Source organism: Nyctereutes procyonoides, unplaced genomic scaffold (genome assembly GCF_905146905.1).
Source record: "Nyctereutes procyonoides isolate TBG_1078 unplaced genomic scaffold, NYPRO_anot_genome, whole genome shotgun sequence".
In the NCBI taxonomy this organism is placed as follows: domain Eukaryota; kingdom Metazoa; phylum Chordata; class Mammalia; order Carnivora; family Canidae; genus Nyctereutes; species Nyctereutes procyonoides.
The window spans coordinates 8410380-8425643 of record NW_026575031.1 but is presented as its reverse complement, the minus strand read 5'-3'; the positions used below and the strand labels follow the sequence as shown (position 1 = coordinate 8425643).

The 15264-nt window shown below is 47.4% G+C and overlaps 1 protein-coding gene across 2 annotated transcripts in view; it reads right to left on the bottom strand.

Moving 5' to 3' along the window:
• The window catches only part of MAPKBP1 (mitogen-activated protein kinase binding protein 1), a 51736-nt gene that overhangs the window by 16819 nt on the left and 19653 nt on the right, over positions 1-15264 (bottom strand). For both annotated transcript variants that reach the window (XM_055316698.1, XM_055316699.1), the window contains exons 3-5: positions 10703-10794; positions 470-532; positions 179-236 (exon numbers count right to left, since the gene is read on the bottom strand). In XM_055316698.1, the coding sequence (XP_055172673.1) occupies positions 179-236; positions 470-532; positions 10703-10794 (213 nt within the window). The remainder of the gene's footprint in view (positions 1-178; positions 237-469; positions 533-10702; positions 10795-15264) is intronic.

Sequence of the window (15264 nt, the reverse complement as noted above, 5' to 3'; positions counted from 1 at the left end):
TGGTGCTCAGTAAAGCTTAAGAACCACTGTTTTCAGGTAGAGCAAAAACTAGAATTTAGTATCTGTCCAGGAAGCCAAAGCGGCAGCACTCCTAACTAGGCAAAGAACCATATAGCTCTCTGCTGAGGCCAGGACACCCACCCTTCTCAGAGGACTGCAGCCTCCTTTCTTCACTCACCTCTCCAGTGACCAAGTACTTGCCATCAGGGGAAAAGGCGAGGGCAGTGATGGTCTTCCTACAAGACATGAGGCAGGCTCAGAAGGGCATTGACAGCCTGGCCTAAGCCTGGCTCCCGCAGAATCCCCTCAAAAGGCAAGATCAGCAAACATCAATGTACATGTGCCATTTTGTTATCAGTCCTGGGGCCCAACCAGGCCCCAGTCCACAGAGCTACAAAGACCCCAGAGAGTACCATTCTCACAGCTCCCAGGGAAGGGAGGTACTCCCTGAGGGCCCAGACCCATTTACCTGGAACTGTTGAGGATGTGGTGCTGTTTGTGTTTCCGGGGATTGAACAGCACGACCACACACCTGGGAAGATGAGTGAGACAACAGACTTAGCACCAAACCATAGCTCCCTGGGAGCACCCAGGGTACCTGGGAATTCCGGTCACTCAGCACAGGGAGCTGCACAGAGCAAGTTCAGAGGAGCTCTGCTTGCCACCAAGGGCAACTGATTGCTTTCTAGCAACCTATTCTTGCTTCTCTTCCCCACCCACCAGGGCCTATCTCTGCAGCCTCCATCTGCAGGATGGAGGCTCCCTGGAAGCCTATCCCACTAGGTCCCTAAGCACCAGCACCATCTCTGGTCATACCCACAAATGGCAGCAAGGACTCCAGCTGCCCCATAGACCTTACACAGAGCTCAGGAAGGGGTGCAAGAGAGAAGAGTACATGTGTTTTGAGCAAAGCAGGCCACAGGCATACAGCCAGTTCACAGGCTTGGAGCCACATGTATGACAAGCATTTGTGCTCCAAGGAGGGGTTAGGCCTCTCAGGTGTGCACCCACATGTGTACCTGGCAGGAGTAGACCCCACACCCTCTATGTGTCAGATGAAGAAGGGGTTGGAAGGCAGGAGGCTGGAACTGCAGGGAGGCTCAGTAAGACTAGGAGGAAGGGCAGAGAGAGCCCAAGAGGGCCTGAGGAGGCCTGTTCAGTGCCTTGGAACTCCTGAGCCCCGCCCTGAGAATCCCATAAGGGCCCTCTAGACTACCAGAAGACAATCAGAGACTTCACCTGCCTGCCTGCCTGCCTGCTTAAGGAAGTACCCTCTCCAACCAGGCAGCAAGAGTGGACAGGATCAGGTTCAGACTGACTTTCCAGAGGCAGTTCCAGGTGGTAAGAGCCTCCAGAGGAGGCCAGGTGGTAGGAGTCATGGCCGGAAGTCCAAAGCTGTAGCCAGGCAGTGTTCTCCCTTAGGCTCCGTGGCTGTTAGCAGGCCTGGGCCCATTGCCCCTCCTGCCTCACTGCTTCATTTACTAATGAAGTAGCTGACAGGAGCAAGCGTGGGGCCTGCTATGCCAGGTCAGGGGATGAGGACAGAATGAGCCGAGGGCAACATCCCCCAGACCAGTCTTGTTTAACTGGAAACCCACTGCCTGCTAGAAGCTTGAAGTTTGCTTCAAGTACAGCAAGTACTTGGCAAGTACAGCTGCTGGTGAGTGCTTAGCGTATTAGGCTCCGTAAACCATTTCAATATGCACAGTCCACAGGTAATCTCCGGAGACGCAGGGATCTCAGAGGTACACTAGGTATGTATGCCCAGAACTGCCAGGCTGAGCAACAAACAGCTTTGGAATTCTTGAGTCACATCTCCTCTAACCCCTCCCCAAATCCGTCCTGTTTCCTTTCTTCTCTCTCCATCTGCTCATCTTTCCTTGTTCTCCTTTCTCTCCTTACACCAACTTCTAGTCTCCTGCTTCCCTTAAACATACAACAAAAGTCAGATGGCCTTGGAAACCCATCACTGGGTTTCCCAGTGCCCCATCACTGTCCCTCCCCCTTCCCGAACACACACACCCCCATGCACACTTGCCCAGCTTCTGTTAGGGGCAGTCCAGGATACAAGGAGCCTAATTCCTCCAAACAGATAGACTCATAGAACCTTAGAGCTGGAAGGAAGGACGGAAGGAATCAAATGCACTTGTGCTAGATGACTAAATTTCACCTAGTCCAACCCTCCAGAATTTTGAGATGAGGAAGTCTAGGCTCAGAAAGTTCCTAGAAAGAGCAGAGCCAGGACTCCCAGACCTCCTCCTGACTTCCAGTGCACTTCATATTAAACATACATGCATGTCTGATCTGATTGCATCACTCCTGGAAGATGAGCCCTAGGGGGCTTCTAAAACCAAACTCCTTCAAGTACTCATGAAGGCCCTGGGTGGTATGACCCCTGGCCACCCTACGGCTTCACCCTGAACCATGCTCCAACCAGTCTTTCGCTCTCTTTAACCTGCCATGCCCCTTTACAGGAACTGTTTCCCTTATCTAGAACATTCTTCTCTCCCTTTTCCAACTAGTTAATCTTTAGTCCTCCTTCAGATCTCAGGTCAAATGGCCTCAGTATATTATAGCTCTCATAACAAGCACAGTGTATCAATCTTTTGCAACCTTTATCAGAGCTGTAATTTTACATTTATTTTTGATGACCCTCCCACCAGACCATGCCTTTTGCAAGAATGGGAACTGGGTCTGGTTCTCCTGACGGCTTTGCCTCTTGTGCCCAGCAGAGGCTGGCTCACTGCAGTTGCTCAAGAACCATTTGAATGGGAAAATGCCTCCCTTGGTCCACTAGCTTGGTCCTGTGGGGCATCAGTAGGCCCAGATCTCCCTACTCCATGCCCCACTTGTCTTCTTTGGAAAGAGGGACTGCAGACCCCTGGATCCTCAGAGGCACTGTTGGGGCAGTAGGGATACTGTACGCTTCAGAGGCAGAGACCAGGGTTTGAGCCCTTGTTTTCCTATGTACAGCTCGGTGACCCTGGATATGGCACAAGCATGCTGACTTATATCTATAATAAAGGAGACACTCAGATCTAGCTCTAGGACTTCTGTGATGAATAAATGATTTTTTCTGATACATAGTAGGAGCCAAACAAGTGGCAAATCTTAATATTACTACTACTTAAGCATGGAAAGGAGGCTGTAAGGGCCCCTGGAAGTGGGGAACGAGGTACTAAGGGACTGTCAGGTTTTTCCTTTGGAAGAATGGAGGTAAATCCTGTTAGGACCTCAATAATGGTAAAAACTTCAAAGGAGGCTTTATTTTTTGTTCTGGGAAGGCAGCCAAGGAAAGGAGAGCTAGATTAAGCTTAGGAAAAGAAAATATCTGCTTTTTCATTCTCTCAAGGTAGCAAGGAAGAGATGGGGGGAGTGCTGAAGAGAGAAACTAAGTGTCTAGGACAGCAGCAGAGAAGCACAGAAGGAAAATGGAAGTGCCATCTCCTAGCTAAGTTAAAAAGCACCACATAAGAGTTCCAGTGAACTCTAGGGCACCTGGGTGGCTCAGTCGGATAAGCGGATAAGCGTCTGCCTTCGGGTTCAGATCATGACCCCAGGGTTCTGGGATCAAGCAGGCTCCTGGCTCAGTGAGGAGTTGTTGCTCTCCCCCTCTCCTGTTGTTCTTCCTCCCCACTGATCATTTTCTCCCTCCCTTTCTGTCTCTCTCCCTCTGTCAAGTAAATAAATAAAATCTTTCTTAAAAAAGTTTCAGTGAATTCTAAACATGAAGGCTTCCAGTTCCTTTAGTAACCAATCCTCTGCTCTCGCTCATGGGGCTTGGTAATAAGAGTTACCATTTATCAAGCACTTTCTAGGTAGCAGACACTCTGCCAAGCAGCCTGGATGTCTGGTTTTAGCTAATCCTCAACAATAACCTTGTGGCTCTTAGTACAATTATCCCCACTTTACAGATGGAGAACCGAAATCAGAGCAGTAAGGTAGCTGGCTCAAGGGCACTTAGCTAAAGCCAAAGGGAATAAGGATTCCAGAAGCAGTGCTCTAGGGAATGCGGAGTAGAGTGAGTTGAGGGAAGAAGAGAAAAGCAAAGTTGGAGATGAGAGACGTGAAACACACTTGACCTAACATGCAGGGTGCCGGGCCAGGAACCTGTGAGAAGAGGGAAAGAAGATTGGGGCACTTTGAGGGTAAAAAGGATTTGGGCTACAGGATTTGGAAATCAGAACAGGGCAGATGAAAGCGATGGCTGTTATAATCCCAAGGTCATAGATTTTGATATTTAGATTTTAATACTTTATTCAGTGTATGAAAAATCACACACACGCACGCACACACCAGCCTGCCACCACCATGAAGTTTTTGGGCCAACTGATGTTTTCTAGCTTTCTTGTTATCTGTGCCGGCCTCCGTTTCTACAGGCTCATCTCTCTAGCAGTGACCTCTAGTCTGAGTGGTTACAAGTTACCTAACTTCCTGAACAGCTACACACAAACCATGGCACGGGGCTTCAGCTGAGAGCTGATCTGACTCAACCCAACCTGACACAAATTCCAACCAGCCAAATTCCAAATCCAGAAAAATTGGTGATAGGCTCTATAATACACTTTTGAGTTTTCCTTTAAGCCCATCATCCCGAACCAGCATCGTGACTTTCCAAGGGTAGTGCATCAGACTGCTTATACACTTTCTAAGTCACTGCACACAAATTCTGAGTCTTGCTGGACTACAACATCTTGTTTCAACCTCCTGGTACGTTCAGCTCCATGATGGGAGGAGGAAGGAGAGCAGTGAGTGTATGTAAAAATACGGTGTAGAGAGGGAGATGACTGGCTGTAAGGCAACCCTTCCCTTCTCTGACTCCCTCCCTCATACACCTCCTCCAGAATAGCCTGGAAAATTCTCAGGTACTGCATGGAGGAGTCACACAAAGGAGAGAAATGTGCAAAGGAGGGAAACACACAGACATAGATCTCTAAGCTGAAATTTTTACTTTTAATTATTCAAATATGGAAACCTCCCAACACAGAGGAAGAGGAGGAAAGAGCTGTATCACAGCTCCACTTGTAGGGACAATAATGCAGATGCCCACCCAAGTGAGGACAGAACTTGGCAAAGACATCCAAGGTTCCCACTGTGCCCCGCTGGCTGGGGTTCTCCCAAGAGAAGAGACCTCAACGACCCTGATAGAGGAGCCACCTCAATCTTCTCCGACCTTGAGCAAGCTCCCCAGTCTACTGGGGAGAGGAGGGTGGGGTACAGTTTCATCAGTCTTTGGCCTTCCGCCTCAGTGCCCCCACCCCAGTGTACCCCCCCTCCCCGGGGGACTCTTGCCCTCACCCAGCACTGCAGGCAGTCATTTGCACGTGTGCCCTGTAGCACTGCTGGCCCAAATCCATGACAAGGGCTAGGCTGGCCCAACCGGCTGAGTCCTATAATTCAGAACCCCAGGGTGCAGGTGCAGAGAGACAAGGAGGCCTCAGTCCCCCGGGGCCTCAGCCCGGGAGTCACGTGGTGGAGCCCCAGTACCAGGTGCTGGGCCCATTGCCCAGGAGCTCCTCTGAACCGGGAAGGGCCAAGCCCTCAACACACCCCTTCCATGGACAGGTCCAGGCCTGCTGCCATCACCAAGAGCCCAGCATTCCCACAGGATCTGCCTCCTACCACTCTCCATCTTCCAGAAGGCAGAAACAAAAGGAGCATGGGATGAGCAATGAACACAGCAGCACGTATTGGCAGCAGGACACAAGAAGTTCAAGTGGAGACCCTGTGCCCTGGAAGTTCTTCTTTCATACCAGGTAAAATCAGGTGACTCACACAGGGACAAGAGGTCCTTCAAACCTTGCTCAAATGTCACTCTCTAGCACGATTTAACATTACAACCCCATAGCCTAGTGCCATTCCCTAGTCCCTCTAGCTGTTTATTGCTTGTATCTTTTCCAAGCACACATCAACTTGCAATATTCTATAAAATTTACTTTTGGGGAGAGAGGAGATCTATCTTTATCACTAGATTGCCAGCCTTGAGCAGGCGGTACCTTTATCGGTTTTGTTTACATCCCCAGGGCCTACAAGATAGGCACTCAATAAATACTTGTGAATGGATGAATAAATCATTAAGTCACTAGCCACCAGATCTCAAAGTCAAGGAACCTCCTGATCAGCAGAACTGAGAACAAGGGCCCCAGGATAGGTGCATGGTCCTCCCCTACCTTGGGCTTTTAGGACTCACTGACACTTGAGGACAGTATGATGATGAAAAGAACAAGAAAATGGGCCAGCCAGACCTAACTGCTAGCATACTGTGTCATCTTGGGCATATTCCTTAACTTCTCTGAATCTCAGCTTCCTCATCTATAAAACAGGAAGAATAATATCTACCTCACAAAATTGGCTGTGGGGACCGAAGAAGACAATGTGCAGAGTAACCAGCATGGTGCTCCAAGCTATCTTCTTGACAGGTACTCTGCTACACCACTAACAAGGAAAGCGCGATCCAGGGGCTCAGCATATACAGCACGAGCCCCAACTATGGCATCCCATACATGACCTGCTGGACACCACTGACTCATTAGAATCCTCACCCAGATGTGGAATTATAAACTGTCCCTCTGGACTAACTCCCAAAAAGGAAATCTTATAGCTTTAATTATTCTAAGAGAGAATAAGTCTAAGATGTTTCCGAGGGCAGCCTCGGTTGTGGTCCTCTTTAAATGCCTACAATCTAGGACCTTCCAAATAAGTAATCCTCTTAGGCAGGTCATGGGACCCACTGACATTTCTGTTTCTGGGATGTTTTACAAGTCCCTCTTCAAAAACATAAGAAAAGGCAGAGAGTAACATGGGTTCCAGTGGAGAGCTACTAGTACTTCTCTCTGCCCAGAGGGCTCTAAACATATTCCCTTCGAGAATAAGAGATGAATCTCTGTGGGCTGCAAGACTTATAAGCCAGGTCAAAATGCAGTGCCTGGGCCCCCATCCTCTCACTTATTCTCTAGCCACCACCACCACCGGTTAGCCCCTCAAACGAATGAACCGATTCTTCGTCTCCTTGGCACCCTTACATTTGAGGCTTCCTCCACCTGGGTAACTTTGGAGTCAGATTCTCACCAGTTTGTTCCTCTTGACCATTCAGATATCAGCTGAATGCTACCTCCCTCTAAGTCTTAACTACCCAATCCTAAAGTAGGCCTCTCGGGCCCCACCCCCACCATGCACCCCACAAGTTACTCATTTACTCTCCTTTCCATCACTTGGTTTTACTTTCTTCAGAACATTTACCATCTCTGATATTATCTTGCTCATTTATGGACTTACATGCTTATTGTCTGCTTGCCCTTCTTGAACCTAAATCCCACAAAAATGGTCACCCTTCCTGTCCTGTTCACTGCTACATATGATATGCCTGAACAGTGCATGTTTTCAACAAATAACTGTTGAACAAATGAAGGCATCTATGACCAAATAATCTGAGGAAGAACTCAGGGGCCTCAGTTTCAGGTATGAGACCTGCAGAATAACCAGAAGACAGGCACTGAGGGGACCGATGCTTGCAAGTACCCCTGCACATGACTCACACCCACCAGAGCACAAAGTCCAAGCATCTTCTCTCTAGTCCACCTGCCGTCTCCACAGACCCACACGCTCCCTGGCAAACCCACCACACAGGGCTTGCCACAGACAGTAAGAAGGCAGTTCTGTGCTCCTTTAGCTCAGATGGCACCAGAACACAGTTCAGGTTGAGATACTGTGATTTCACACCTGGTCCAGTGCTTTGGACTGGGGGCCTCAGCATAACTTCTAATATGCACTGAGTAAATGGAGAGCCTTCTTGGGAAATCTTGGTTTCCCCTCCTCCTCCCTAATTCCCTAATTAAAGCAACCAAGAGGTCTCCTCTGGGCTGCTGGCTAGGGGTCAATACCTTTCCAGGACACCGCCCACTCTAGCAGCTGCTCTACCCAGAGCATTCACCCAGGCCAGGCCCTACACTTTGGCACTCGGGATCAAGAGAAACCCATTCTCAGGACGGACTAGCTCCACTGTTGCAATGGGGGCTGTGCTGGGTTCTACAGCACCTGAACTCCTTACCAAGCCAACTACGGAAGGGGCCCAAGTCAACTACAGATGTTCAACTAAATTGAGTTCTTCAAAGAGGCTACCTGGGGACCACCTGGCCTCCTGGAGCAGGGAGCTCAAAGTGTGACAGGTGAGGGGCAGGCTTTCTGTGGAGAGAGCAGCAATGGGGGAACTATGGAGAAGAGACGCAGGAGCCACTAAAACCGAGGGGTCTCTGCTCAGAGACTTCACCCACCTCGGCCTGACACACATCTCCCTCTACCCCACCCTCTCGGAGCTGTTTCATTTCCTTTCAGAAAACTTTGTTTTGGTTTGATATTTGCCTCTAGGCCTCCGGGAGTCTTTTCTGAGTTTTGTTTTTCTTCTTGTTTCTAGGATACCTGAGCCGCTCCTAGAGCAACAAGCACAGTAGGAACTAGAGAGTGGGGGGTGGGGTTAGGATCACCAGATAGGAAAAGAGGAGGGAGAGAAAGAGCCTGCTTGGCTCACACAGACTTCAGTGGTCCCCAGACACCTCAGAGGCACAATGGGGACCCCTAGCACAGAGCAAAGTGAAAACACTCAGAAAGGGGCCATTTGCAAAGAGGGAACTTGAAGTTCTAGGAAATCAAAAGGTCAGGGAGTAGATCATGTCACTGCCCAGGGCTCACCCAAGCCAAGCACACTGAGGGAACCTACTAGATGACACAGAAGAGAAGCTTCCATATACCACCTGGAAGGCTAATGACTCCCAGGCACATGTGCCAGGCTGGGACCTGCCCACAAACAGAAACACATATCCTTAAAGCACCAAGCCTGGGGTCAGGGGCGTGAGGGGAAGATGCAAGGAGCACAGCTCCACAATCCCTAGGGCAGGCACACTAGGCTCAACACATACCAAGCAGCATCCCAAGTCTTTCCTGCCCATCTCACATCTAGTCCTAGTCCCAACTCCAACAAGAAGGAACCTGGCTTTCCCAGGCAGAGGCAGGCACGAATGGAAATCCCCTGAGGCGGGCTGCACAGGGTGTCCAGCAACAGAGGTCATTCATCAACTCGCTTCTGGAGTGGGAGAAGGAGGCCAACTTGGCCTCCAGAGTAAAGCCGGTATAGCTCTCATAGCACCCCACCACAACATTCAATGCCAAAGGGGCGTTCAGGAAAGGCACTGACCCCAGAATCCAGGGGCAGAAGTTTACCTGGTATAGATTAAGATGCCCATAAATTGGGCTCTTCTCATTCACATGGCAGGTAGATAGCTACACAAAAAGGAGCTTTTCAAAATAAGCAGAAAGTCAGGTTTTCCCCCATCCCACACCATTTTAAGATTAAGGAGCTTTGTAGTCAGACTACTTGGGTTAAATCCCAATATAGACAGTTACTAGCTGTGTGACCTTGAGCAAACTGCTTAACCTCTTTATCGTAGTTTCCTTCTCTAAATGGGATAGTAATAGTACCTGCCTCACAGGGTTGCTCTGGGTATTAAATAAAATCATTCCTTGCAAAATACTTAACAATGTGCCTGGCACAGAAGAAGTTCTTGATAAAGGCAGATTTTTGATGGGATGATAAAACTAAGAAAATCATATACTGGTACAAAAACTACAAGAGCTGCTGTGGAAATCACACTGGGAAACTTGGCATTCCCAAGCTGACAGCGGGGGAAGGAAGGTAGAGCAGTGCAGACTTCCCATTTTTGTGCTCTCATGCCCAGGAGCAAAGTTGACAGAGAGAACCAGAAGCAGCAAGAGCACCAAGCCTCCCAAAGAAACACTTCTGCAGAAACCTAAAGAAACTACAGCTGGGGGTTTCTCATCTGCAGAACAGAGGAGTGAAAAGGCAGCAAGGGATAGATGAACACCAGTTCCAGAACCCTACTTTTCTTCCATGGCACGGACATGTTTCCAAGTGATGAGACTAGGCAAATGTTCAGAGTGGTATTTTTTATAAAATAGCCAGAAAGTGGAAACAACCCACATGTCCATCAAGTGATGACTAGATGAAATGTAGGACATCCACATAATGGAGTATTATTCAGCCATAAAAAGAAGTGAAGTACTGATACCTGCTATGACATGTATGAACATCAAGAACATTATGCTAAGTGAAAAAAGCCAGTCACAGAAGATCAAATATTCTACCTATATGGAATGCCCAGAACAGGTAAATCTATAGAGACAGAAAGTAGATTAGTGATTGCTTGGGGCTGAGACTCTTGAGGGGAAATGGGGAGTGCTGCTAATAGGTATGGGGTTCTTTTTTCAGGGTGATGAAAATGCTCTAAAATTGATTGTGGTGATGGTTCCACAACTCTATGGAAATGCTAAAAAAAAAAAAAACCACCAAACTGTACATTTTAAATGGGCAAATTGGTACATGAGTCATATTTCAATAAAGCTGTTTTTAAAAGTGACTAGGAGGTAGACATTAAAGATGGTGTTGGGAAGTATGTGTAATATAAAGTGTGAATCTGTATGTATGGGTGGCTGGCCACAAAACAGGACAGGATGGCAACAAGGACAACATTCAACAAAAACCCTTGACCTGACCCTGTATCTCCTTTACAAAAATGTTTACCAAAACATTAACCTGAAGATATCAGAAGAAACCAAAAAACCCCTGCCCATCCCAACTGGTTTTGCATGGTTATAAACTCCCATGCAATAAGCCTTCTTCCAACGTACTCACCCGGCAGGGTAGGCAACTAAACCCGATCGAGGGTCACAGGCAAGTCCTCTGCCTCCAGACACTGTTATTCCAAGGACCTTCTCCAAGGTTACCTGTTAGAGCAAGACAGAGAAGTGACATATGGACAGAGTGGGCAGGCCTGGGAAGAAGTGCTAAAGGTAGCCACGACCATCCAGCAAATGCTGACTACTTTCTTCAGGAAAATGGGGTTATTGACTTCTCCAGAACCTCCAGAACCTGGCCACAGGCCCCTTGATCACACAGGAAAAAGCCACTGTCTGCCGCAGGCTTTTAACAGGGCTCAATCTGTGGGGACCCTGGGAAAGAAAATGAAGAGTAAAAGCTCAGAGAAACTTCATGGCCACAGAGAAACAAGTACTCTCCCACAGTCCAGGAAGGCTCAGTTTACAAGATAAAGCCTTGGGTCCCCAGACTGGCTTCTTGGGTCTCTGAGAGTCAGGGGAAGTCACTGATCTTCGTGCCTCGGCAGGCATAAAGAAAGGCTACTCTGATCTACCAAGAGTCAGAGGAATGTTAGGTATTAATTAGGTGACTCATAATATCTCTGATCTTTGCATCCCATCACGTTCTTCCCCTCCATCAGAGAACTCTACCCACCCCAACCATCTGTCAGTTCATGCAGACCATGAGCCTAGGAGACAGAAACATGGCTTAATGTTGTATTTAGCATAGCACAGATGCTCACAGTACCCTAATTATGATGATTAAGCCCCACTCCCACAGAGATGAAAGGGAAACTTGTGTAAAGTGCTCAGAGATTCTGAGAGGACATGTCCACATGCAACATTCACCATCACTCTCCCCATCAATATTGTTACCCCACACTGGATGCAGCCCCAGGGCACACATTGAACTAACCTCAAATTAGTTCACTGGCCTTTCTGCTAGATGATACCATGGGAGATTCAAACTGCCCTGGAACCTCTCCTCACTCCACTTCACTTCTGATACAGAACATCTTGCTTGCCACCCCAGGTCCAGTACCCTCAAGTACTGTCTGGACTCTGTACTGGCCCTCCTCAGAGATGTTCCTGGTCTCTCCGTTGGCTCAGAGAGAAAGACATCTGAATGCAGAAAGGTCATATAAATAGGCTAGACTGTACTCTGCTTAGAGTCTCAGAGGCCCAGGGTGCCTGGGTGGCTCAATTGGTTAAGCATCTGTTTTCAGCTCAGGTCATAATCCTGGGGTCCTGGGATGGAGCCTCCATCAGGCTCCCTCCTGGGCAGGGTAGCCTGCTTCTCCCTCTCTCTCTCCCCACTGCTTGCACTCTCTCTCACTCGCTCTCTCTTTCAAATATATAAATAAAATCTTACCAAAGAGAGAGAGAGAGAGAGAGAGAGAGAGTCTCTGAGGCCCTAGGAGGGTGGTGTGAACCAGAAATACTTCAGAAGTATTCATGTCTGTGGCAGGGTGGTCTACTCCTAGTTCAGTTTCTAGAGAGGGGAAACCCAGAATCAATTAGGGTGATTAGGATCTCTCCTACTCTCTCCTATATCTCTTACTGCCCCAGTTGGAGAATTCAAAGTCCTTCTAGAGGGCTGGTTTAAATTCTTCTCTCCTAGAACCATTTTAGCTTGAATTAGGTTGGAAAGAAATGCCTTATGGTGGCCAAAGACCATGATAAATCCCCTAGGACATGACAGTTAAAACCTATTCCCCAGAAAGGCCCCCAAGAGTCTTCTGTGCTTCTTGGGGATGTGCAGCAGCAATTCCAACATGTGTCCTCTCGTTGACAGACGTGGTTTAGTCCCATGGCCAACCCACAGCCACCTGGCAAGCACCAGACATGCCAGTTACCCTGGAGACTACCTGAGGCACTAAACCTAGTGTGGGATAAACTAACTGTAGCCTACTCTCTGTGTTCTTGGTAGTTTGCCCTAACTAATGCCTCCTTCTTCACTTTTTCTTAGCCACATGATGCCTTGGCACCCAGTCACCTTTCTGAAAGGCCCAAGCACCAGACACACTGACTGGAGAGCACAAAATACCCCCGGGGAAGTCCTGGGGATACTCAGTTCAGTGCACTGCTCCCCATCCTGGCACTGTGCCTCCAGCTCTCCCAGAGGGAGGGGTGCTTGGGAACATTCATAGTGCACTAACTGCCTACTGCAGATGAGAGACAGAAAGAGAGAGAGTGAGGAACCCAAGGCCAGCATTACCCACATAGATGGGAAAGGTCACAGAATCAAGTGCAGTGAGCTAAAAGGCTGCTCAAATCCTATTCTCTTCCAGTGAATCATTTTGGGCAAATCCTTTGGATTCAAATTTGCTTCAATCCCTCGCATATGCTTCAGCTTTGATCCCAAAGAATCAGACCAGTCTGTTCCTTCTCAGCTTTCCTTCTCTCTGACAGAAATTTGGGTAGGTATTTTGTGGACAGATCAACTAGTTCCATAAAGGATTCATTCCGAAACTAGCCTGGACTTTTCAACAGCAAGCTAAAACAGGAAAGGGATGTGAATTACTCGTACCTTTAAGACCAGTTTTTGGTTGAACATTTTTGACCATGACTCATTGTAAGAGTGAGAGTTTATAAGTTTAAATCATGAGTCTGTATAGAGATACATGTACACATGAATGTGTATGCATGTGCATAAAACTGAAACAAAAGTTTCACAAAATAATACTTATTCTTACTGCATGTGATATACTCTGTTTTTTATTATGTTCTGTTTCGTTAAAAAATGATTTTGGGGGGATCCCTGGGTGGCGCAGCGGTTTGGCGCCTGCCTTTGGCCCAGGGCGCGATCCTGGAGACCCGGGATCGAATCCCACGTCGGGCTCCCGGTATATGGAGCCTGCTTCTCCCTCTGCCTGTGTCTCTGCCTCTCTCTCTCTCTCTCTGTGACTATCATAAATAAATAAAAATTTTAAAAAAAATGATTTTGGTCTTGGCCCATTTTGTTGATTTCATTACCTACAAATGGGCTGGAAGCTCATTTTGAGAAACTGCTACAGACCATCTTTTCCTGCTATGCTTGGGTTCCAGGCTCTGATCTCTGGCAACTTTGTGTTCCTCAGGCACTTTCCTCCTAGGACTCTTGGCAGGGGACAGACATCCGGGCTAGGAAACCCCACGGGCAGAAGTTTGCCTGGGCTCAAAACCTGGCTTACTTTCAAAGGATTTATGGGTTTTGGCTTTTTCTGACTTTCTGCACAACTATCCAAAGACAAAAAAAAAAAAAAAAAAAAAAAAAAAAAAAAAAAAGGCAGTTTCCTTTGGCTCTGTGGAGTGGGAGGAGCAGAGAAAAACATTCAGGGGCATCAGCTGGTTTTTATTTTATGTTCTAACTCAAACCAGCTTCCTGTTTGCAGGGAGGTTTGGGGCTGAACTCCACTTTCAAAGGATCTGAGGGAGTCCAAAGCTCCTGCAAGGCCTCCAACATCTAGGCTTATTTTGAAAGGCCCCAGTATGATGGAAATTATAAATGGACTCTCTCCCTGACATAACCTCCATTTCCTCTCCTTCCAAAAAAGTGATGCAAAAAAACAAAACAAAAAAAACAAAAACAAAACAAAACAAAACAAAAAACACAAAAAAGTGATGCAGCTTCCATCCACCATAGAAAATGGAGACAAACTTGAATGCCCCCTGCAAACACATCACTGGCTAAACACCCAAGGTCAAGCAATGGTTTGCCAAAGCTAGCTTCCACTGGCTCATGACAGCTGACTGTGCACTTCCTTTCTCACCTCCTCAACTGGTGGCTTGAAATCACCACAGTGGGAGTACTTACCATGGAAATCACCAAATGCTACAAATCAGGGCCCTTTCTTGTCCCTGAGAGAGCCTGTAAACATCCAGCAACACACCAAGTTCAGACCACTGTTGTCTCTCACTTGGACTATACTTCCCATGTGTTGTGTCTGCTTCAGACCCTAGCCCCTTTAGTCTTCTTCTCAACATGACAGGCCACAGTGTTGTTGTGGTGGTGTTTTTTAAAAATGTATATGAGATCATGTCATTATTCAGCTCAAAACCCTCCATGGGCTTCCCATCCTTAAATTCAAATTCAAATACTTTACCCTGTTTACAAGTCCTTAAATCATCTGGCCCTCTGGCTCCCTCTCTGACCTCATTTCCTACACTCTTCCCCTCTTCCTCCACCTCAGCTACCATGGCTACCTCAAGCACCTCAAGCAGATTCTAGCTTCAGGTCCTGCATATGCTATTCCTTCAATTAAAATGCTCTTCCCTCAGCTATTCACATAGCTTTTTTTTTTTTTTTTTTTTTTTTTTTTTTTTTTTTACATAGCTAATTCACTCAGATCTTTGCTCAAAGTTCTCCTCCTCAGAGAAGGGTTTTCAAACTAGCTTTACTGTTATCATTCTATACCTACCTTACCTTGTTTTATTTTTCTTCATAGCACTTAGATGCAGATACTGACCCAACACTGATCATATTTCCATCCACATACTTACTGTCTTACTGCCCACATGAGGATGAGCACAAAGGGAGCTTAATGGTACAGGTAACATTTTTTTTTTTAAATCAATTTTAATTTTTTTTTTGCGATAGTCAGAGAGAGAGAGAGAGAG